Source organism: Misgurnus anguillicaudatus, chromosome 8, assembly GCF_027580225.2.
Source record: "Misgurnus anguillicaudatus chromosome 8, ASM2758022v2, whole genome shotgun sequence".
Lineage (NCBI taxonomy): Eukaryota > Metazoa > Chordata > Actinopteri > Cypriniformes > Cobitidae > Misgurnus > Misgurnus anguillicaudatus.
Window position 1 is genome coordinate 12,205,693 of NC_073344.2, and position 25,254 is coordinate 12,230,946.

Genomic DNA, 25,254 nt, shown 5'->3' on the forward strand with positions numbered 1-25,254 from the left:
ACTCTTCTATATTTAAATGTATAAACCTAACCTACCATCAGATGTTAAAAATGTATTATTTTGTATCTACATTGCATTTACTCTGTTTCTGCTGAGTAGCCTATCAGTGTGCATGTCTCTTTAAGAGCCTGAGCCGCTGGCTGCTCTGATGCCTCATTATTCTCTCTCTGACTACCTGACGCAGCTGAAGCAGCGAGGAGGAAACCCGCCACCACCAGCATCCTCTGCTGCACCATGGAGGCGGCCACACCAACAAAGCCATGGACAGCATATATATTAGGACATAGCTCACTAATTCCCATTTTGACGATAATTTTAAGCCAAGTCTGTCGGATAAGAGCAGATGACAGCGGCATGGAGGAACTTGCCACGGAGAAAGAGGCAGAGGAAAGTCACAGGCAGGACAGCGTGAATTTACTCACATTCATTTTGCTTTTGACACTCACAATCCTCACGATATGGCTCTTCAAACACAGAAGAGTGCGCTTCCTTCACGAGACCGGCCTCGCGATGATATACGGTAAGAAATAAGTGTGTTTTTGTGAGTATTTTTATAATGTTAATGCAAATACGCGTGTTGTGTCCTATTCAGATGACGACGTAGACGGCATTTTGGGTACCATTTATCTAAGCTGAAAGCTGACTCATTTTTTTTTAGATATCGCGTGCGCATGTTTTTTGCGCATTTGCTTTTTAGGTTGGCAGCATGCTTGGATTTGAGACACAGCCATCATGTAAACGCTTACGTTAAGCCTCGTATCAGTGAGCCTCTGTAGCCTGTTTGCTAGCTTGAACGAGTGCTAATGGAAACCTGATGGACCGAATATCGTTATGTTATGCCTTTCGTATTCATGCTGGGAATGTTGAATATATTCATTTTCTAGAATGTACTACAAAATGTCTGACACATGATCTAGATGCAACACACCGCGTTTTGCATAATGTCACATTGCATAATTTACAGGTTCCTTGAATTTTTCATACAGGCTCTGAGTAAACTGACATCTTGGATCAACTCATAGCAACAAAACTATAATATTGCACATGTGTTGTACAATATGGAAGGTAATACTTGCAGACTTGGGATTTGAAGGCTTTATGTTGCTATGCCAATATAGTCAGCACTTTTCTTATGGCATATGGTGATCACCGAACCTTTTCTAAAACAGAAAGGTGCTTCAGCTGTTAAAGGTGCTTGAAAGAAGACATATCATGAAAATCTGACTTTTTACATGTTTTAAGTGCAATAATTCGGTCCACACAGTGCTTCTGTCAACCTAGAAAATGTGAAAAAGAACAACCCAGTAACTTAGTTTAGGTAAACCGTTTTCTGCAAGCATGTGAAAAAAAGGTAATTGAAATTTGGCTCCCCTTGTGATGTCAGAAGGGGATAGTACCGCCCCTTAAACTACACTATCCAACCATGGCACTGCCATTTAGTGCAGAGATCAGCTTATTTGCATATAAAAGGACACACCCAAAAACGGCACATTTTTGCTTACACCTACAAACTGGCAATTGTAACACGTTATAATAAATTATCAAACTGGTGTTTTCAGCTAAAACTTCACATTTGTACTCTGGGGATACCAAAGATTTATTTGAGATCTTAAAAAAGTCTTGTTAAATGTCCCCTTTAAAGGACAAGTTCGGTATTTTACACTTAAAGCCCTGTTTTCAGATTGTTTATGATGAAATGAACGGTTTTGACTGAAATTTGGACATTTGATGCTGTCCCGAGAATTTTCGGGTGTTTGTTCTATCACCTCCCACCTCTACAATGCACTGGAACAATCCTTGCTAAAATGCATTAAACTTTCGTTTACAAACTCACCGAGTGGTCAGGGGTGAAACTCACCGAGTGGTCAGGGGTGTTCACTGATATGCTCACACAAAAATCGCTGCAAAAGATGCTTTCCAACAGGTTTTATCGTAGTTTTTGTCCAGCTCCATTGACTTGTATTAGATGTGCTGTGAGGTACGGTATTACTGCGCGCCGGAAACTTTGTTTTTATTCTTGCACTTGGCAAAGGCGGATTATCGCCACCAACTGGGCTGGAGTGTCTATTATTCAAGCTCTCAGCGGAAGAATGTACAGGTGAGAGGCGTTTGGAAAAATAGGTCCACAAGTTTACAACGAATGGTAAAACACCTGTTGGAAAGCATCTTTTGCAGCGATTTTTGTGTGAGCACCCCTGACCACTCGGTGAGGTTCACGTCTTTGTAAACGAAAGTTTAATGCATTTTAGGAAAGATTGTTCCAGTGCACCTATGCAGCCATTGTAGAGGTGGGAGGTGATAGAACAAACACCCGAAAATTCTCGGGACAGCATCATATGTCCAAATTTCAGTCAAAACCGTTGTATTTTATCATATACTATCTAAAAACAGGGCTTTAAGTGTAAAATACCGAACTTGTTCTTTAAAGAATAATTTAGACATTAAGGTTCTTCTATGACATCGTGAAGCACCTTTATTTTTAAGAGTATATTAAAAAATGTTCAGCTTGATCTTGATTTCATCCAAAATACCTGCGTTTGCAGCTTAAATTATGGACTTATCTAATGATTTATGCTCCCTCAAAATCTATTTACTATACACACTCAGAATCTCTATGAGATAGAGGTAAATATCCTGTACCAACGTCCATACATTGAGTGGGTGTATACAGATTGACCAGTCTGGTTCTTTCCATTAAAGGCAGGGTCCATGATCTCTGAAAGCCAATGTTGACATTTAAAATCACAAAAACAAATACGCCCCTAGCCCAATAGAATCTCGACCTTCTTTTGATAGACCCGCCCCATACATATGCAAGCCAGAAAACAATGTCGTTTAGTAGACACGCCCCTTACTGCTGATTGGCTACAAGTGTGTGTTGGTAGTCGGCCCGCCTCCCTTTTCCAAACCGTTTTTCAGAAATCGTGCACTCTGCCTTTAAAGTTAACTTTCATGCCATTCCAGATATATATGACTTCTTTTCTTCAGTTAAATAGAAAATTTATTATTTTATATTAAAACTATTATATTATATTCCCTTAAATTTAATTTACCTGTTGGGTTATGATTGTCATTTTTGCTGCTGAGATTTATGCAGCACTTAATTGTTTGGATCAGCCTGTCTGATTAAACCTTCCTATTGCCAAGGCTACTTTAGGAGTGTTTGTCATACTTTGCATTGCAATATACTCTACAGCAGTACCGGGTCATGGACAAGTTGCCACTGGGTCGCAAGAACGTCCTGAAAAAAATTGTATAATAGCTACGTAATAGCTTAATCGGATATTTTGTACTTTAAGAGCCGAAATAACATAAATCATTTCCACTTTTGTACAGAGCCGCACTTTCTTGCGGTCTCTCTTTATCTCTACCAGTACAGCGCCGATCACATTGCTGTCAGAGTTTGAGCATACAGTACTTTTAAAACACAATCGATCAAAGAATTGCAGAGGTATGAATTAATGAATCATTTGCAAATGTACGTCGCAAATCACGTAAATACGCGGAGACGTCCAACTGTGTGACATATGAAAAGTAGGCTAATTATTTTATTCTTCTGTAAAACAACTTCAGAATTATCCAGAGATCGTGGCACCATGATCAAAATAAACTCTTTTACTGCAGTAATAATATTTGAATGGCTACACTTTTAACGTAGGTTTAAAAGGAAACGAAACTGTCCTGCGTTGATCATCATTATATGGTAAACGGGAGTCTCCGTGCCTCCGCACCCAGCCGCAATTCTTTTGGAATCTCTCCTCCTTCACTGCATTTTTCTTCCGTTCTTTTACTTGAACTTGGGGCTCGAGCCCGACCAAGATTCGAGCTGCCTTCGAAAAAGCAAGCCAAGTTCGTTTACTGTTAATTATTAAGACTAAATGGGCAGGCAAACCAAAACAACGAAAGTAAAAAAACTATCCGCCAAAATATGGTTTTACACGTCTATATAAAATGTACTATAAATAAAGCAATTATTAATTTTCCCAATGCATGGTTGTTTGATCTTTCTTCTGTTTAAAACGTTATACATTTTGTAAAGAAGGATTTTGTTTGAACAGCAACTCAGCTCCCCCGCCCTAATATAGTCCTATAACTAAGCATATATCTCCAATTTGTACATATTGCAAAAACGCAAGGCATGAATACTTACTAAATACTAAATGTTATTATGACTAAATAACATCTGTACACAACTTTGGGGGTTCATATGGGTTTTACCTCTAACAATACGTGCACAACGAACTATCACATAAATAGCTTGTTATCAAGTCAATCACACGTTATTAAAGGTGCAGTGTGTAAATTTTAGTAGCATCTAGTGGTGAGGTTGCAAATTGCAACCAACGGCTCAGTCCACTGCTTACCCCTCGCTTTTGAAACGCATAGAGAAGCTACGGTAGCCACCACCAGAAAATCATCTGAGACAATTTAGTAAAAAAAGTTTGTCGTTAAGGGCTTCTGTAGAAAAATGGCGGCACAAAATGGCGACTTCCACGTAAGGGGACCCTTGTGTATGTAGATAAAAACGTCTCATTCTAAGGTAATAAAAACATAACGGTTCATTATAAAAAGGTCTTTATACACCACTGATAATATAGTTTTGTATATTATTTTGCATTTCTGTCAAGAGATCCTTCTAGAAATTACACACTGCACCTTTAAGTCAATGTTCATGTCTTGAAAAAACATAACAAAAAAAATACATGGGACATACTCTTATAATCTACAAACTGGAGATGTACATTTGATGTTGTCCTAAACTATTGTATTGCTGCACTATATTAGTGCTTTAAAGAAAAGTAAACATGCTGACAACATGATAAATTAGCGATTAGCTAACAGGCTAATATCCAAAATAGACATTATGTACACAATGCGCAAAATTTTGGTCAAATTAGGTCACATGTCCCTTCTCATTTTAACAATTCATGATCTCTGAGTTTCTCTGTGCTGTGGAAATTTGTAAAACGATGTATTTTCTGTATTTTGATGGCTGAATGACCAGCATTCTGATACAAAACAAAAGTTTTAAAGCATATGCTCTGGACGTCCATCCCTCTCAGTCTTGTTTTGTAATCAACATGGCGGCGGACTAAATAAGGCATATGTGCGCATATTGTACAAAGTAACATTGGCATCTAATGGCCTGGCACACAATACAGTGGATTTAGTCGTTTTTGCGGATCATTGTAAACATAGAGTTTTTTTGTCTTTTCCGGTTCTGAGTACTACATTTACTACAGTCTTGTAAACATGACCTAATACTCTCTTCACATATTCTGAAATACAGTATAAATGACCAGTCAGAATTTTCAAATGGGCAGAGCCAGTTGTTTTTTCAATTCAGTCCAGTGTATCACTTCCTGATTTTTATACTAACTCTCACTCTTTACCCACTCTCAAATCAGATCTTGTACTGTGCTATCCATCAAACATCAGAGCTTTCTATAGTGTATAATTAGTTTTGATACAGTATGCGCTTCTGTCCTATTAATCTGCCCCATCCTACTCCTAACCATTAATTAATCATGTGTCTATCATCAGTATGTCTTGGAAATGGATAATGCACAATAAAGCAGGTGCCAAGCTGTGTGTTGATGTATTAAACCTGTTTTTCAATCAAGTTTGACATGTTCTGGCTCTCGCAACTGACACCTGTTCATCATGGGGTGGACAGATGGTATTTTATTTTGTAAACTGTGGTGTTTTCAGTTTTCCTTCTGCATACTTTCTGCACTGTGTTTCGGAAAGGGCCGCGAGGGGCTTTTTGCTCAACCACACCTGTCTCTGGAGAGCACCAAAAGCTCTCTTTACAGTGGTGTATTTCTGTCGTGTAGTGGTTTACAGTAACACACTGAACTGTGCGTTGGACGAAACCACTAAGCTGCATTAGCCAGATTCTGATTGGATGCGAGATGTCCGAGGGCACTCATTGCCTTTGCCTGCTTCTAAATGTGATGCTAACCCAATTACTACGGCCCAGCACATGCTCATTTAGCCTTGGAGCACAGTGGTTGAAACGCAGCTCATTGTGTTTGTTATAAAATCGCATCTTCTGTATGTTCAGTTTGGATACCCTGTGTACACACTGATGATCACAACAGAAGCATTGTGGTTACATGCATACACACTGTCGCATACAATTTGCCCCACACCATACATTCACATCCTTCTAATCTAATTCAGTTACACTTAGGGCTGTGCAAAAATACCGATACAGCTAACTATCGTGATAGTGTATCGATATTTCGATCTCTACTATCGATATTTTAAAACCCGCCAAACGACCTCCTCTGCAGCTGCTGTAGTTGTCACTGTCCAGTTTTCTGCCATATACGGCCATTCGGCCAATGTCTCAGAAGTTAGAGGGAGTGAGAAAATGGCAGAAAATTTAAAAACAAAAAAAAATTTGATTTAAAAAAGTAAAAGTAGGAGGATCTTGATTTTTACCATTTTGGAATCCATTCAGTTGATCTCCGTGTCTGGCGCTAGCCCTTTTAGCATAGCTTAGCACAATCCATTGACTCTGATTAGACCATTAGCATCGCGCTAAAAATTAACCAAAGCGTTTCAATATTTTTCCTATTTTAAACTTGACTCTTCTTGTAGTTACATCGTCTACTAAGATCGACGGAAAATTAAAAGTTGCAATTTTCTAGGCAGATATGGTACTTACTATAAGGGACTATACTCTCATTCTGGTGTAATAATCAAGGACTTTGCTGATGTAACATGACTGCAGCAGGCGTAGTGATATGACGCACTGCCCGAAAATAGTCCCCTGCCGTTGAATGTAACCAAGGGGACTATTTTTGGGCAGTGCCTAATATCACTACCCAACATTTATGCAAATATTCTGGTATTGGCATGTGAATGTATTTACATACAGAGTACATTTTTGTATATTTATGTAATGATGAGGGCAGGCCTGTCATTCTACATGTGTTTTTGTTTGTTAATGGTAACATGCCACGATTAAGTTACATTTTAGTTGTGGGGAGGGACTATCTTGTACAAATTGACTGCCCAATTGTAAATGGGTGGAATATATCCTTTCTACAACAGTCATTTTTGTAATCTTTTGATGCAGAAATGTAGTTTACTCATTTATTTATTTGTTCATTTTTACTCATTCATGACAAGTCACTTGATTGGTGGACAAAAAGAAGCAAGGGCAACACTGTCATGACAGCAACCTTCTTAAAACTGATGCCATGAATCTATCTGCGTCATTAAGTCCAGGCGCTCTAAAATTTCCTGGGATTGGGAACAACAAACTCGCTGGTTTTAACCCCTTTTTAGCAACCTTTCTAGTGCATGGAAATGCCAGAGCTGCGCGTATTACAAGTTCAGGTGCTAGAAGGAGTCCAATGCCGCATGCAATCAGGACCGAGGAAGAGTCCAAGAAGCGCACATTTAGTCCAAGTCTGTGCGAAAAGGAATCTGCGTGCATTTCAAGCTTTTTTTAACCCTCAGCTGGTTTTAACCGTCTGCGTGCCTAACAACCTCTCTAGTGCAAGGAAATGCCAGAGCTGCACGTATTACAAGACTCAGGTTGAGTCCAAGTGCATGCGAGAAGGAATCCGCTAGTATTACAAGCTTTCTCGCGCAAAGGGAAGCAAACACATCTTCTGATGCGAGGAAAAGCAAGCAATGCGCATGTTAATGTGAAACTATAACAACTATCAAATAAATAAAATAAAAATAATAACTATTGTCATGAAAGCTCGCTATTAGCGGTATGTCTGACGATCGTCGATACACGATACTATTGAATACAGGCACAACCCTAGTTGTACCTATTCACTTAATAAGTCAATGGTGTGTTTTAGGTGTATGTGCAATAAACACATCAGAGTTTCATCTCCCAATCCCTTTAAAAGCCAGTTTCGTAAACACTATTGCAGATTAGTGTTTGACTTTAGACCAGGTTGTAGTTGTTCAATATTGCAATCATTTTGAGTTTCCACAAAATATAAAAACAAGCCAGAACACACCTCATTTGCAGACCAAGCATGCCCATGGGCACCTGGAGTCGCATTGTGTGATAGTGCCCTCAGTGTTTTGGTTGCATTTAAAATAAGGTTGTGAGATTGGTGCTTTTTACCTCTGTTCATGTTTCTGATCTTTAGTCTATACTCTGTGTGCACTTGACTTCCCCTCATGTACTACTGGCATGGAAATACCCTCCAATTTTTTTTACAAAGTAGACTTGTCATTATGGGTGATTTCCAAATGGTATTTTTCTGCCCTTGAAGGGACTTCGGGAATAGGACATTGCAAAAACAGTCGCTGCAAATAAATTGAAAATTCTGTTTTTTTTTGTTGCTCTATTCCCCAAGTGTATTTTTATTTAGAGACACAATTGCGCTACTCTCTTTAGGGTTTACACATCAAGAGTTCTGTCATCAAACAGAAATGAATGTTTAAATGTGATTTAAAGACTAAATGCTCAGTTTTTGCACTACTGCATGTTACAAAACACTCGTAGCACCCCTTAAACCCCACTCTCAACTTTCAGTGATGAACAGGTAGTCCCGCTCCAGACTTCAACGCTATTGGTTAAGATAGACGTTGAAATGTTTAAAGTGTTAACAGTGTGTTTTTTTCTTATTTAACTATTAAAAAGTATTGTAAGATACAAAAAACATTCTTCTTGAGTGTCTGTGTGTGCCTGACATAATACAATTTTCTTTTTTTGACGGAATGTATTATTAACAGAAGATTGTGTATATGTGAGTGTGTTTTTACCAAAACAATGAGTCAGAATTGTAATATATGTGAGCACTTTATCTTCTTTTGGTCTGTTTGTGGGCAGGTCTTTTGGTGGGTGTTATTTTGCGGTATGGCATCCCCTCCACCAGCTACCATAATAAAACTCCACCAAGCTGCTCACTGAAGGAGGGACCCGTCAGCACGCTGCTTCTCAACGTTAGCGGAAAGTTTTTCGAGTACACGCTGAAAGGCGAGATCAACTCCAGAGAGATCCACAATGTGGAGCAAGATGACATGTTACGTAAGGTACATAAAGCATACATAAACACAAAGATTAATTTATATGGTTGTGTAAGTTTGACATTTGACAAAGTAAACTTTAGCACATATACATGCATATTTAAAAACTTAACAACTTCCTTTTAAGAGTATTTGACAAAAATATCAATAACTCTTATTCACAGGGAGAGATATACAGGAATTTCTCCTTTAAAATGATCTCATGAATAAGAATGTCCCCTTCTCTAAATTTTAAAGAAGTAACTCCCCCAATAATCCAAACTAGCATTACAACCACCGATGATTGATGAAAACATGTACAGCAGCTGACATGATACCTCCCTGTTTAAACCATATCTACACACTCGACCTGGTGTTGTAATATTAAATACATCAGTATGGGAAATATCATTTTTTCAGTTCTTTAACAAGATTAGAAACACTAATTTAGACAGTGAACTACTGTGTTTAATGTTTTCATATCTTCAGGAACATCTAAATGCGATAAATGATGTAAAACTTGGAGAAATGTGAAAAATTTGCACAAATAAACAAACTCCAATGAAATTTGCTTGCAGGTGACCTTTGACCCAGAGGTGTTCTTCAACATCCTGCTACCTCCCATCATATTTCACGCTGGATACAGCCTCAAAAAGGTATGAGTGACTTTCTTTGAATCATTAGGTTTCACTTTGCCTGTTCAGTGGAGTGTTCAATAATGGCTTTTTATTTCTCTACATTAAGAAATAAGTGAGATAAGAGGCAACCTGATATTTATTCTCTCTCCGTTATGCTCAAGTGAAAGTTTAACCGCTGGGCACAAGTGTGATTCAGATCAGATGCCTGAGTGACTGGCATCCTCTAAAGTACGTAGTGAACTATAGTGTGCTTATTTTAATGTGCAGTCAACCCTTGACCTGCAATCTGGTTTGGTTATACCGTTTAGCTTTATTGCTCCTCGTGACCTTTTAATCAATGGCTTACAGTCTTTCTTGAGCCTATTTATGGAACTATTACAAAGCTCTTTGGCAGGAAACCATATTGACTTAAAACCTACACACAGAAGTACTGTTATAAACCAAAAAGCATTGCTTGTTATTTTAAAATAGGGTCTGAGGCACTCAGGAGGATAAAGATTAAAAAGCCTTTATTAATACATGGCTAAGTAGAATAAAAACATGCCTACGCGTTTCAGCCAACAAGGCTTTCTTCAGGGCTTGAAGTGTTTGACAAACAGCTCACTTCCTAGTTAAGACCCAGTAATCAATTAATCAAAGCATTGCTTGTTAGTCTGAATTGCTTATTATTAAAGGGGACATATTATGCAAAATTCACTTTGATAAGGTTTTTGGACATAAATGTGTGTTGACAGCGTTTGTACACAACAACCCTACAATGAAAAAAATCCACCCTGTACTTCTATTTTTAATTCACATTTAATTCTCTTGTAATGTGACATCCCAAAAAAAGCCCCTGACACTGACTAATTGGTTAATTTTATCCAAAAGCTTTGCTAAATGTGTTAGCACACTGTAGCACTAATGTGGCTAAATATACTATTGTCTCAGACTGCAGGGTTTACCATAGAAAATTTGTTAGTTAAGGTGGTACAATTGGGAGGGTGGGCGTGGCCTGGGCGTGGTAATCAAAGGGGCGGGGCGTACGCGTCATGATGAAAATTAAATTATTTTTATTAAAAACACTTAAATAAAATTTAATTTTGAAGAAACTATGACAGAAAATTAACACATACTAGATTATTAATGAATTAAATGTTTTTAACAGATACCTCAACGAAAATGTGAAACTAAAGGGTTAATAAACACAAACTTAAGTAGATTTGCAGAACGTCTGGCAAACGATGATAGATAGAGCGTAGATTGTAAAAACTGATTATCTTAAAGGAGTGTAACTACTGTAGCATGTAAATAATGCATATAAATAACGTGAGCAAGAGCGCTCAACAATTATATCGAATCAACAGGCACATGCAACCTAGCTAGCAGGTTGCTCAAACATCAAAAATCACCAGCTAACTTACTTTAAATTTGCAAGAATTTATCACGAACTGGCTATTGTCCAGACAATTGACGGAAAATCTCGGCCCTGTGGCGCGTACACGCTCGCGGTGTGTGAAGCGCGTCCGCGCTATTCTCCGCGATGTTTTATCAACTGGCTACTAGTTATTCTATAGACAGTGACGGACCACATCTTTCTCTCATTTGGCTGTGTGGTGGGCGTGCACGCTCGCGGTGTGAAGCGTGTCCGGGCTATTCTCCGAGATGCACTTGGCATCCTTTGTGCAGCAAATGTTTTTTTTGGACGACTTAGTTAAGGTGGTAGGGTTTTCCAGCTTAGGCGTGCCGCCTGAACTGTAAAGTGCTGCGGGAAACCCTGGACTGTATTTACAAGAATCATATCTATTTTAACTGAAAGCGCTCGCTCATTTGCATTTAAAGGTTTTTTTGCTCCCACCCAAATAGGAGCATGTTGGACATGCTATAACAAATGATCTCTGTGGTATTTTGAACTGAAACTATACAGAAACATTTTAGGCACACCTGAGACTTATAGTATATTTAAAAAAAATTACTCTTTAAAGACAGATTTTAATGTCTGTTTGACGCTCAAGTACACAACAGTACGACATAGGGGTGTGACGAGATCTCGTGCGACGTGAGATTAAATATGTATCGCGAGATTAAGTGTGTCTCGCGAGATTTCTTGTGTAGGTGAAATTCTGTCCGTTTCTCAAATTAAAGACTGCATCCTTCGGAGGTCGCATTTTTAAACTGTATTTACTTCATAAAGACTGTCTTATTAGAGACTACTAACAATTATAAAGTTTACTAATAATTTAGTTAATCGCAAATTGTTGTAATATGCTCATGACTTGCGAATGTAATGCTCAGTTAATGATCTGAAATAAACCTTAATGACGTATGCAGCCTGCATATGCGACCTCCGGAGGATGCAGCTTTCTGTTTGACCCCATTTAGGGGCCAGTTACACCAAAAGCGTTTATGGCAGTGCAGGCGCCTTTTTAAAATGATATTCTATGGGCATGGATGCTTTGCACGCTGTTTATGCGCGCTGAGCGCGTTGCGGTTTTTGCCGGCGGCCGCAGAACGCGCCTTTGAAGGAACGCCGAGAGCGGAGAAGTGCCCGACGTCATTCGCGTCTTTCCATTGTCCACTCGAATGAGTGGAGATGCGGGCCTTACATTGTGGTGAGGGAAGTTTACAGTTGCTTTGAAGAACCGGACTCCACTCGCTCACTCTCTCCTGCGTGTTTGTGCACCTCTCACCCTCAAACAAGGTCAGAGCAAGCGTCATCTTTTTAAAGTTTCTGCTAATGTAACAGTTAACAGCAAAAGAGCGCACGCTTCAATATTTGATTGACAAGACAGCTGACTCGGTGGTTGCTTAGCAATATGAAAAGCCGCGTAGACTCGCACTGCTCTTTTTTAAAAAAGGCGTCGCGCCTTGCGTTTCCAGGCGTTTAAAGCGTGGTTGGTGTAATTAGCCTTATACAGTGCATGCATTATATTCTGTCTTTTACTGCATTCGCTTTTTTGTTTGGGTTTCCAATAATGTTCGTTTGGGAGCTCGTATGAAGTCTGAGACGTGTTGTGTTTGTCTGTTGATCACTGTCAGATGTGAAGTCAGATTAAACCATCACAGAGTTTACATGATTTAATGTCTGCATGTTCATTTCTATTGTAAAGAAATGGACGTATATTAAATATTCAAATGAATTTAAACATTGTTTGGCTAAAAAATAAGCGTTTCTCTCCGTCTAAAGTGAAAGTGAAGATAGTGTCCGCGAGACGAGTCAACTATCTCCCCCTGCAGGCATTTGTTATAATATATACATAATGTTTTTTATTTATAGACCACAAAAGTAATGTGTTTGTTAATGTTCTGTTGTTTAATGTAACTTGGTTTTAATACTTTATTTGAACCAATTATTATTGCATCTTCGTTATTATGTAATTTTAAAGGCTACTGCTCACTTGTGTCTATTTTTTTTACCCAAAAATTACAAATTACTTCATTATCAGTTAGTAAAATAATTGTTAGGGCCAGTCCTTGATTAGTTAAAACATTTAAAAATAACATGATTTCAGTTTCTTATTCATTTATTTTATCATCGAGGGTTTCTTAAAAAGTGTAAAAATATCGTCTCGTTCTCGTGAACCCAATCTCGTGTCTCGTCTCGGGGATTAAGTGTCTCGTCACACCCCTAGTAAGACATGTTTAAACTGAGAGAGAAAGTACAGAGCTTTCATATAAAATCTGATTTATTGTACATTGGCAAGTCGAAGACATCTCCACAGTATAGTAGATTGTAGATTATCTGGTTTCACAACAAAATGCTCTGTACATACAGTATGTATACATGTATTATTTCCTAATACTGTAGTGTGTGTCAGGTGAATATCATGCTTATGACTTCTGGATTCCAGAGATGAGAAGTTTCACATAGTGCTGAGTGAGCAGGGAGGACTGAGGAAGTGAGAGGAATGGGTTTCTGCCAGCAAAACGCATACAAGTCTACATTTATTGTTTCCTTTCTTTGTAACACTTTTTGTAATATGCTATTTTATGAGACAAGAGAATGGAGAAAAAGTGCACATGTGCAGATTTGGCAGTTATGACTGAGTTTTTGGGCCAGGAAGGGAGACGACAGGGATTGGGCAGTAGTTTTTTAATTTAAATTTTTTTAAGATAAATGTGTGCCGCTGTGTTAGGGTCAAATGATGATGACTAATGTTTTAGGCTGTGGTTGCAGTTTTTGTTATATTACACTAGCCAACATTTGAAGTGGGTCAAAACTTTCATAAAAGTGGTCTTAAACCAGTACCCAATACCCGTTCTTGTCTTAGGACAACTTTGATTAACTTTTTTGATTCACTTTAAATGTTGATTAGTCTATTAGGGATGTGCATGTATGTCATTTTCTCATTTTGATTAATCCATAGGTCTGAAAAATTAGTACTCGATTAACTGGGGACGGGGGAATCAAAGGGGTGGGGCGTACGTGGCATTGTGAATATGAACATATTTTTATTAAAAACACTCAAATAAAACTTAATTTTGTAGAAACTATGACAGAAAAAGAAAGGCATACTAGATAATTAATGAATTAAATGTTTTTAACAGAAACTTTTAACAGTAATAGCTTTGTGAGGAAGTGAAACTAAAGGGTTGATAAACACAAACTGATGGGCTTTCTATATGATGCACTCTACATAATATTAAGCCTTGATACAACATAAATGTATTATAAAACGTGCATCTATCCACACAAAATAAAAGACTTAAACTAAGTTATGTACTGGACAGAAAGTTTAACTCCTGTTGTGGATGTACACCGTAATCATCAAACAGAGCACTTTAAAACACGTCCAATCAAAGCACAAGCTTGATAACATTAAGCAGCTTTAAGTCATTTGCTATGATTTTAGCGATTAACGTTAGCTGTGTCATGTATACAAAAATCACTACATCCTTTTAAACCATAGTGCCTCAGTGATGTGAGGTGTTTGGCTTCATAACGTTGCGTGGATCGGCGGGTTGCCGCGGCTTGGGTGCGCATAGAAACTGACTTGTTTGTTTTTTGAATTATGCATTGCACTGATGTCATACATCAGTCTGCGCAGTTCAACACGACAAACACGCACCCAGTCATTACCACAGGCGCTTGTAGCGCTAACCAGACATCCCAAAAAATAAATATAAAATAAATAAAAAACCCCACACGATCATGGTTTTCGTGATCGATCGTAATTGCCACGTTCGTGCCCATCCCTATAGTATATATATTTTATAATATACTATATTATTGAATTTAGTATGGATCAGAATTGTTGCGTATTACCAAATAAAGAGATTATGGTTCACAAATAAATGTAGAAAGTGACACGAACAACAACAACAACTGTTAAGAGTTCAGATGCAAAAGATACAAAACGTCAAGAACGAGATAATGATACTAACCGAATGCTCTCGGCACATATTATACCTTCATCAAATCCGTTTGCTTCAAATCCATTTAACCCTATCTCAGGCCATTCAGAAATACAGGTTTGTTGGCAAAATCCATTAAATTTAGATTTTTCAGCAAAGTCCTCTAAGTGCACGAAAGACAAATTGGATGAAAATAGGTGCACAAACCGACCGTGAATCACATTTAAACTTTCATCTCTTGTGAGGACTTGGACCAGAATACAATTCAAATGTGGCATCACAGTGTTTCCTCTGACTTTCATCACTTGCATTGCAATGTTTTTAGTTGCATCTTTAGTTGCAACTGTTACTATATATTATCCAAAGAAGTGGATTTTGCTAAAAAAGCTTGCATGCACTTAGAAGGTTTTGCACCAAAAGACATATTAAAAGTCATATTTGTTAAATACCAATGAAATAAAAAGTGACATTTGTGAAAATAAGGCATTTAGGGATGCACCGATATGGAAATTTTGGCCGATACTGATAACTCTTTATATTATATAGGCCGATAAATATTCATATTATTTTCACAATGAAAAACTCCCAGACCGCGGACATCTTGTCTTTGCGCTAGACTAGCATACTCTTCTTAAGCCCGCAACACGTGTATATTGTGCATCCCTAAAGGCATTGCAATTACTAACCTTGTCATTGGCATTAAAGTAAAATTACTGAACCTAAACATAAGAGCCTGATAAAAAAGGCTCTTTACAAGAAAACGTACGATTTTGGATCTGACCGACTCATATTTATTTTTTTAAAAGCGCAGAGCAGGCAGAGTTTTATTTGTGACATTAAAGGAACAGTATGTAAGAAATTTATATAAATGAATCATAAAATGTCCCTGATATGTCACTAGACATTAAGAAATCATTTTCATTTCAAATACTTATATCACTCACAACAGTGATCCGGCCAGGATATTGTCATTTAAAAAGTGGAGTTGCAGCCCTCAACTGATGTTTATGTTGTCATGTTGTGTATTGGCCACCAGTTGTGTGATTGCAGTACCGGTTTTTGCCACAAGTTTTGTTATTGCAATACCAGTTTTGGCCACAATCCTACATACTGTTCCTTTAAAATATATTTGTAAGTATATATCTTACTTTTAGCAAATCACATTTTATTTTGTGTAGTTCCTAACATATATTTGTGGATCTCATTCTATTTATTTATAAATTCATGAGATGTTTATAAAAACTTTACATTTACTTTTATTGATTTCATGCTGCCAAAAGACGGTCTCCCGCAAATACTGGGAAATGTTTTTACAAAAAGTTATTGATGAACGAGTGTTTTGGTGGCATGTAAGTAAATTTTTTTTCATCATATGTTTTTTTTTCAGTTTCTAAGTTGAGTGTGTAATATACCAGATCCAATGCTATTTCATATTAATCAGTGTCTTATTTCAAAACGATGCTATGTTTTAGTCAACATGTCTGCAGCTCTTAGCCACTTTTTTGGTGGGCTTGAAAATATTTTGACCCAGCGGGGGTTCATTGTAACGCAGTGTTACAACTAGCCCCTCAGCACTTACAATATGAAAACGGCTAACGTTAGCGAAATTCTTGCCGTTGTTTAAAATAGGCTACACACGAATGATTGCTGGCTGCCAAAAAATAAATGTGTCTGTCTTATCAAAAATTGTGTCTCAAAATTACTTTTGTTCATATCTTTAATATTGATTGATTAAGGTCACGTCATAGATTGAAATCATAATGAAATTAATGGCTAAAATCAGACTTTGATGCTCATTATCTCAGAACTGGGTCATATTTTTTTCTATCATAATTATGCTGCTTGTTCTTGCATATTTAGACATTTGTATCCATTTATGATTGAACTATTTTTAAAAAAGGACTGTATGAATGAATACAGTGTGAATACCTGTCTATTATAGACAGATATGTAAACAATATCCATATCAAGTATATAGACAAAATAGTATCAAAATATTTGCCTGCAAACTTAATTTTTACAGTGTTACAACTAACCCCCTGCCTGTTACAATGAACCCCACCTATGGGGTAAGTTGTAACGTTTGCACTTCTGTCACGTTTGGTGTAATTGTCCAAGAATTGTAAGTACTAGAAACAAACTTCAAATGTTCATTTGTAGCATAGATGTGTGTGTTGCTTGTGTAAAATTATATTTAATCAAACTTAAATATTTTTGGATTGATTGAGACAAAATCAAAAAGCGTTAGGTTGTGCCCCGCTCTCCCCTACTCTAATAAGCATGACTAGAAGCAGGCAAAGGTGAAATTTATTATACGTCAACATCCGTTTACTTTCTCAAGTCAGAACGGATTGCTTTTGTGAATCATACCTAGAGTTCACACTAGAGTGTAACTCCACAGACCAAGTTTCCTGCTCAGAGTTCACTGATGTGCACCCAAGCCCAGAAAACAATTTCACACAAACATAACATTTCTGGTTTCTGCTGTAAGAAGAAACTGCTATAAATAAATACTTAGACTGAGATTTGAATAGTTTTACACTGCAGTGTAGGAGTTTACAATAAAAAAAAATGTCAATGAGATGTCTTGAATCAAATGATCCAGTAGTCACTAAACTTTGGACCAACATAGTGACTCAGTGTCCTGTGACCGAGACTCACACAGGAACTCGCACAGGAAAATCTATGTGCAAATTGAAGATAAAAACAGACCTGTCGTATTTGTAAGGACATATGTCAAGTATACACCTAACTTTTAAAAATAGGTGGAGTAAAGTCAGATTTATGTGACTTATGATGCTGTGCAGGTCCAATTTTACTGGTTTGGTTCTGTTTCTTTACAATACATTTTGTATTTTCTGGTAAACTTTATTAGTATTATCAGTTTTGATTTTAATAAAATGTCTGTAACGTATTTGGTAGAGGTGTTTATTAGCAGCACAATGCTCATGGGTGCGAACCCAGAGAACACACATACTGATTTAAAGGTAGAATGTGGGTTTTTTTTGTGGCATCTAGTGGTGAGATCGCAAATTGAAACCAAAATCTATTCGAAACGCAAAGAGAAGCTACGGTAGCTGCCACAGGACAAACATTTCGTTGTCTGAGACAACTTAGGAACAAAATGCACCTTGCAGAACAGTTTGTCTGTTTAGGGCTACTGTAGAAACTTTGTGGCAACTCCCATGTAAGGGGACGCGCTGTGTATGTAGATATAAACAATACAGTTCATTATGTAAGGTCTTTATACACCCCTGATAATATAGTTATGTATATTAAGAGATCATTAAAAGTTACACAATGCACCTTTAATGTATACCTTGTAATGTAATGCAAGTGCGTCTGCCACATGTAAAAATGTAAATATAATTTTGGACTGTCTGCTAAATGCATTGAAGCTTTATAACACTGACAACTGTGATACTGTTATATATTAACATGCTCCACCATGTTCTTCCAGAGACATTTCTTCAGAAACCTGGGGTCCATAATAACTTATGCTTTTCTGGGCACTGCCATTTCCTGTTTTGTCATTGGGTAAGTCCCTATAGTTCACAATATTTCTAACTCCACAGTTCATAGACTGTGGGATGATCTGTGAAAGCTTCGGAGAATGTGTGTTTTGTTTATTCAGGTGGGTCGGGAAAATTTGTAGAAGGGGTCTAGAAATGGGGCCGTTTATAGATATGACAGCTGTATCTGGCGGTGTAGCATTTTGTACTCAATCTAAACTATTAAGCAGCATTTTATTTTTATATTGCATGCAGATTTTATTCATAGTACTCAAAACCATTGAGGAAAAAGTTATAGCATGCAAGGTGAGGTATTTGTCAAGTGCCCAATGACATAATATGAGAAGCAGGTTCAGACATGCAGAGGAATTCCTGGCTACATCAGATGTTTTTCTTTATTTGATGCTGGTTGAGTGTGAAGATAAAATGGAATAAAAGGTTTCTCATTGTTAAAAATAACACTGTATACATCATCATCTTTTAAAAGACTCCATAAACACACCTATAAAATAACACATGGAATTATGGGAAAATAAGTCTGATTAACCCTCGTGCATTGTTCAAATTTACTACCCTTTCTTGTTGTTAGTGGATGTTCCACTAAATTAAACAGCTATAAAAATTTATCAGATGAGTATTTCTTCCAAAATGTTTTTCATATATCTGTTAGTAAACCTCAGTACTGATCAAAACTACCAAATCATCACAAAAATTTCATGATTTTAACTCTTTAATTGCCAAGTTCATAAGTGGTGTCACTGATTTGGGGAAAAACACACACAAAATGACATTTTCAAAGTCTTGGGCATGTCAAAGATTAGTAAAAACATTGGCTTTGATTAGAGTTGTTCCGATTCCGATACCAGTATCAGAAATGCGGCCGATACCACAAAAAATTCTGGCATCGGAATCGGCGAGTACTTGAACCCATTAGGGGTGGGCGATATGACCAAAATCTTCTATCACGATAGGATTAATTTTATATCATGATAACGATATGTATCACGGTAGAGGTTTTTTTATGTTTTAATAAGGTTTAAATCTTTAATACCATAGAAATGTTCATACTTCTCACAAAAAACATATACAAGCATAGAAAGAAGATAAAAAGCAAACAAAACTCAAGCTCTCTGAAGATAAACAGTCATATAAGAATGATAATAAATAATTATGCATGTATGTATAAGCCTATACATATTTTTATTTAAGGTAGAAAAGTGATTTAATCAGGAGCAGTGAGAGATTTTCTCTCAATGCTGTTTGATTAACACGAGTGACAGACGGGAGCAAAATTAGGTAACTTCCCCTTTAAGACCAACGTCCAGATCCAATACACTGTCACACATGCGCTTTCTGTTTTAGCTGTTTACTTTCTCTTAAGACCTGACTGGTCGTGTTTATGAGGATGCTTGCAAAGACGGGAATTTTGACGCATATATGTATTTAAGGCCAATAAAGCGGGAAAAATGCTCGCGAGCTTAATGAGCAGCAGTCGCGCGACTTGCGCGTTCCTCACAGACAGAAAAAGCAGCGGCTGCGCGACTTGTCCGCTCCTGACACACAGAAAGAACGCACGCATACAGATCTGTTGTCTGTGTTTCAATGGCTTAAAATAACTTGTTTTAAAACTGCAGTGCTTAAATACGTGTACAAACGTTACGTTTTCGCGACCACGCGCACAGGAGCGTGACGTGGGCACGTAACCTCGATAGAAACGATAGTCCAAAATCTCTACCGGTTGACAATTTTCTACCGGTTAATTATGTCTACCGGTTTATCGCCCACCCCTAGAACCCATGTACCGATCCGATACCATTTTCCTAATAAACCTAGTTATGCCCGTTATAGCTAACACTAAAGCTAACGCTGCAAAGCGAAACTAATTTCTTCTTCGCTGCTCTGAATGCGAACACCAGGAAGTTACCACACGCGTGACGCAACCATTGTTTACTTAGTGCGGCGAAGGAATGAAAGCATGCAGCCGTATGTCCGCTGTTTGTAAGTATTTCAGACTAATAAAACATCGACATGTCTCAACGGAATCCGCGCCCGCAGATTTCCACGGAAAACTCCGCAGATTTAATGCCCGTGATTGACAAGCACACATACCCCGCGCTTGAGATTTGAGATGTCATTGACAACAAGCACACATACCCTCATGCGTTTGTGAGCAGCATTGACAAGTACATGAACCCTGCGCGTGCTGTTTGCTGTGATTGTTTTTAATGATAAGAGTATGAACCGTTTGATATATGAGATGAAATAAAACTTACCACTGAGTTTAACCGCAGATCTTACTTGTCTCTTTCGTCTATGTGACGCAAAAGTCAGCACACATCATCATTTCAAATCAGTTTACAAGACTGCTCTTGTTAGTTTACATTGCATTGTAAAAATGATGAAATTATCTTCAAACGTGCTTAATTCATAATAAGAACGTAGTAACACAAGCTTTTATTTTGCTATAATATATATATTAACAATAATATATGTCATTTTAGGCTACAAACTATAATTCTATCTTGACAAGCACATTATCTGGTTCATGTTGGTCCAGTTTAATTCAAAGGACTCATTGGTTTGGTGTATTCATTTTAATTGTAAGCCTTTAAAAAGTAATTATTTAAGATGCAATTTTGTACTATTTAATAGCTTAAATTCTTTAATTTAAAACCATCCTGAAGAATTCCACAGATTTTTCCAATAATTCTAAAACTAAAACAGCCTTTCAGTTTACAGTGTTAGATTTGTGGCTGATTTTCTCATAAGAAAAATAAATATTACTGTTAAATGTCTTTCAGATAATAAAAATACTAGTTCACTGTATGTATTTGTTAACGTTTTATAAAGGAATAAGTCTGAAAAACACCATAAAACAGTTATATCCATTCATACAGGGCTAGTAGTATGTACAGCTGTATATTTTACAGAGACACACCCAGGTATCGGATCGGTACTCGGTATCGGCCGATACCCTGAGCCCAGGTATCGGACTCGGTATCGGGAAGAGAAAAATGGTATCAGAACATCTCTAGCTTTGATGCATTTTTAGTTTTTGTGTAGCATCAGTTTTTATTTTTTCTCCCTCATTTATTGTTAGTAGCTGTTTTTGCCCAATTGACTTCCATTATAACCACATTTTTTGATTGCAGAGCTGTGACACCTTTTTATCATGCATTTTTGAATGTTGGTGTTTTTTTCTTTTGCAAAGAGGTCAAATTTGTAATTTTTACTGTTAAAGGAATAGTCTACTCATTTTCAATATTAAAATATGTTATTACCTTAACTAAGAATTGTTGATACATCCCTCTGTCATCTGTGTGCGTGCAGGTAAGCGCTGGAGCGCGCTGCGACGCTTCGATAGCATTTAGCTTAGCCCCATTTATTCAATGGTACCATTTAGAGATAAAGTTAGAAGTGACCAAACACACCAACGCTCTTCCTACTTAAGACGAGCAGTTATACGAGCAAGCTTGGTGGTACAAAATAAAACGTAGCGGATTTAAAAGAGGAACTATATTTCATGGCGTAATATCACTTTTGGGAGTACTTCGACTCGCCTGAAAAGTCCGCTCCCCTTCTCCCTCTCATAATGGGAGAGGGAGGGTGTTACTACGCCAAGTCGAAGTACTCCCAAAAGTGCTATTACGCCATAAAATGTAGCTCCTCTTTTAAATCCGCTTAGAAAAGCGCTACGTTTTATTTTGTACCACCAAACTTGCTTGTATAACTACTCGTCTTAAATAGGAAAAACGTTGATGTGTTTGGTCACTTCTAACTTTATCTCTAAATGGTACCATTGAATGAGTGGGGCTAAGCTAAATGCTATCGAAGCGTCGCAGCGCGCTCCAGCGCTTACATGCACGCACACAGATGATAGAGGGATGTATCAACAGTTCTTAGTTAAGGTAATAACATATTTTAATATTGAAAATGAGTAGACTATTCCTTTAATCACCATGTGGCACTATTAACCCTTTAGTAGCCCTATGCAAAAACAGCGCTTAATTTCTGTCTTGTACGTTAAGTATAACTTCATAATAAAAGCATGTTATTGCAAGTCCTTTTGGAAAGACTAAACAAAAGGAAAAAACATCAACATTCAAAAATGCATAATAAAAAGGTGCCATAGCTCTGCAATCAAAAAATGTGGTTATAATGGAAGTCAATGGGACAAAAACAGCCACTAACTAAATGTTAGACTTTAAGCTGATGCTACACAAAAACTAAAAATGCTTCAAAGCCAATGTTTTTACCAATCTTTGACATGTCCAAGACTGTGGGAAAAAAAGTAAACAAAAATCCAGTTTACAATCACTTTAAATTGAAAATCGGTCATTTTGTGTGTTTTCCCCAAATCAGTGACACCACAAATGAACTTGGCCATTAAAGAGTTAAAATCATGGATTTTTGTAAAGATTTTGTATTTATGATTAGTACTGAGGTGGATGAACAGATTTATGAAAAAATTTGGAAAACATATTAATCTGATACATTTTTATAGCCGTTATGACGTTTTCATCCACTAACAACACGAAAGGGTAGTAAATTTGCCTACGGTTTATCGTTGAGTTTTTGAAAAATTTCAAAGCATTTTCTTAAAATATATGTAAATATAATTTTTTTTCACCAAAAATCATTCAATTTGCTCAAACAAAGAGAAAGTTGTGGCCAAATTAAGAGTAAAAAAAAACCTCTAGTGGATGAAAACCTCCCCAACAACACATAAGGGTTAAATAAAAATATCGATTTTGTTGTTGTTGACATTTTGATTAAATATAAGTCATTGACATACTTTTCATGGACAAAGACAATTGGAGTGCTGTATTCATACTGCATACTGCAGAGAAAAGTACCATTTAGATGTGTAAATATAGCCTAGGCTGCAACTGATACCTTGTTTTGGTTTTTCATTTAAGAAACCTCATGTATGGTGTGGTGAAACTGATGCAGGTTTTGGGTCAACTCACCGACAAGTTTTACTACACAGACTGCCTCTTTTTTGGTGCCATCATATCTGCCACAGATCCAGGTACACCATCTCACTTTGTGCCTGTATATTCTCTGTTATCATATTATTAATTTCCTCCTGATATGTAGGTGGTCTTATTTAAGACTGCAGCTGTTGTAAATGCATAATTTTTTTTGCCTTTGTGTGTGTGGTTGTAGTCACAGTGCTTGCAATCTTTAATGAGCTTCATGTCGACGGTGATCTTTATGCACTGCTGTTTGGAGAGAGTGTAATGAACGACGCAGTCTCCATCGTCCTGTCATCGTAAGTCTACTTTTACTTCATGCTTTCTGGTTCCCCTTCTGTTTTTGGAAAAAAGAGAAGAAAATCATGGTGTTTCCTGCAGCAGTTGGCAGGGTTTCCCAGCTTGTCAGTTCTGTAAGTGTGTGTGTTGAGGGAATTTCTCCCTTTTCTATTGGATAGGAAAGGCTAACAATGACTGCAGCACTTGCAAAAAATCCCTCTAGTGGCACTCTGACTCCCCCTTTTGGACAAAATGACCACAAGCTTTCCATTTTCACCCCACCACAGATTCAGTGATCTGTCAAAATGTTATAGCAAAACTGTTTTTGGCGTTGAGACTAACATTAATTCAAAACTATAGCATGTGTATTCAAAGTGCATTTTTTGACTTGACCCAAGTATAATCTGAGTGTTATAATAAGGGTTATAATGTTTTTTTTTATGGCCGATACCGATCTTAAGAAAACTGTATGGCCCGATTGACCGATATGAGGCTGATATAACACAAATGTTATCACAGTAAATAAGAGAAAATAGAAAATTGGGGAAACTAAAAAAAAGTGTTATGCGTAACATTAATAAATACTCTTTTAAAAGTACTTGAAACATATTTACAAGACATAATTAATGGGTGATAAAAGTGAATAATGATTGGTGGTCATTTTACTGTATGTCAGACTTAGGTTTTACATTGATTGATTCAAATTAAAGTAATAGAGAAATTTACTGGCCAATTGAAAAGATTTATTGGCCGATGCCGATAATAAAAAATATCAAAATATCGATTTGCAATATATTGTCTTATCACTAGTTATAATGTCTTAAACTGATTTTTGTGTAGTCTTTAAGGGATAATTTACAGAAAAACGGAAATTCTGACATAGTTTACTCACCAGCAGGTGAGTAAATTATACAAACCTGTATAAATTTCTTTGTTCTTTTAAACATAGAGAAATATATTTTGAAGAATGTTTGTAACCATGCATATATGGGGCTCCATTCACTTCCATAATATTTTTTTTCCTGCTATGGATGTGAATGGTGCCCCAGATCATTGCTCAAAATATCTTTCTTTGTATTCAGCAGAACAAAAAATGTATACAGGTTTGTAACAACTTGAGGGTAAGTAAATGATGACAGAATTTTCTTTTTTTTGTGAGCTATTCAAGTCTTGATTCTAATTAAAGAGCAACTATGGTCCGATTCATGATTTTACATTTCCTTTGGTGTGTATTAGTGCATGTAAACGATATGCAAAAGGTACAAACCCAAAGGTAAACAATGATGCGAGTTATCGTCTCCAACGTAAATCACTTTTCTTGGACTTCAACAAACACGAATTGTAGGCAACAGTTTACTTCCTGGGCCTGTTGACGTAGACAAGACCGACATTATCATAATTCCCCCTGCTTTGACTCACAGCCTGTAAATTAACTCCTGTCAGCATTGCATTGTGAACGAATCTTTCAAACATGGTAAGAAGCATCACATTTCCGGCTGACGTCAGAGGTTTTCAGGCCAA

The 25,254-nt window shown here is 37.1% G+C and overlaps 1 protein-coding gene across 2 annotated transcripts in view; it reads left to right on the plus strand.

The window, feature by feature from the left end:
• Positions 1-156: 156 nt before the first annotated feature.
• slc9a7 (solute carrier family 9 member 7) overlaps positions 157-25,254 on the plus strand; it is a 60,944-nt gene continuing 35,846 nt past the window's right edge. The window contains exons 1-6 of one of the 2 annotated variants that reach the window (XM_073870309.1): positions 157-520; positions 8,819-9,021; positions 9,573-9,650; positions 18,427-18,503; positions 23,398-23,510; positions 23,648-23,753. In XM_073870309.1, the coding sequence (XP_073726410.1) occupies positions 235-520; positions 8,819-9,021; positions 9,573-9,650; positions 18,427-18,503; positions 23,398-23,510; positions 23,648-23,753 (863 nt within the window). In that variant the 5' untranslated portion in view covers positions 157-234. The remainder of the gene's footprint in view (positions 521-8,818; positions 9,022-9,572; positions 9,651-18,426; positions 18,504-23,397; positions 23,511-23,647; positions 23,754-25,254) is intronic. The other variant, XM_073870310.1, reaches the window with a different exon arrangement.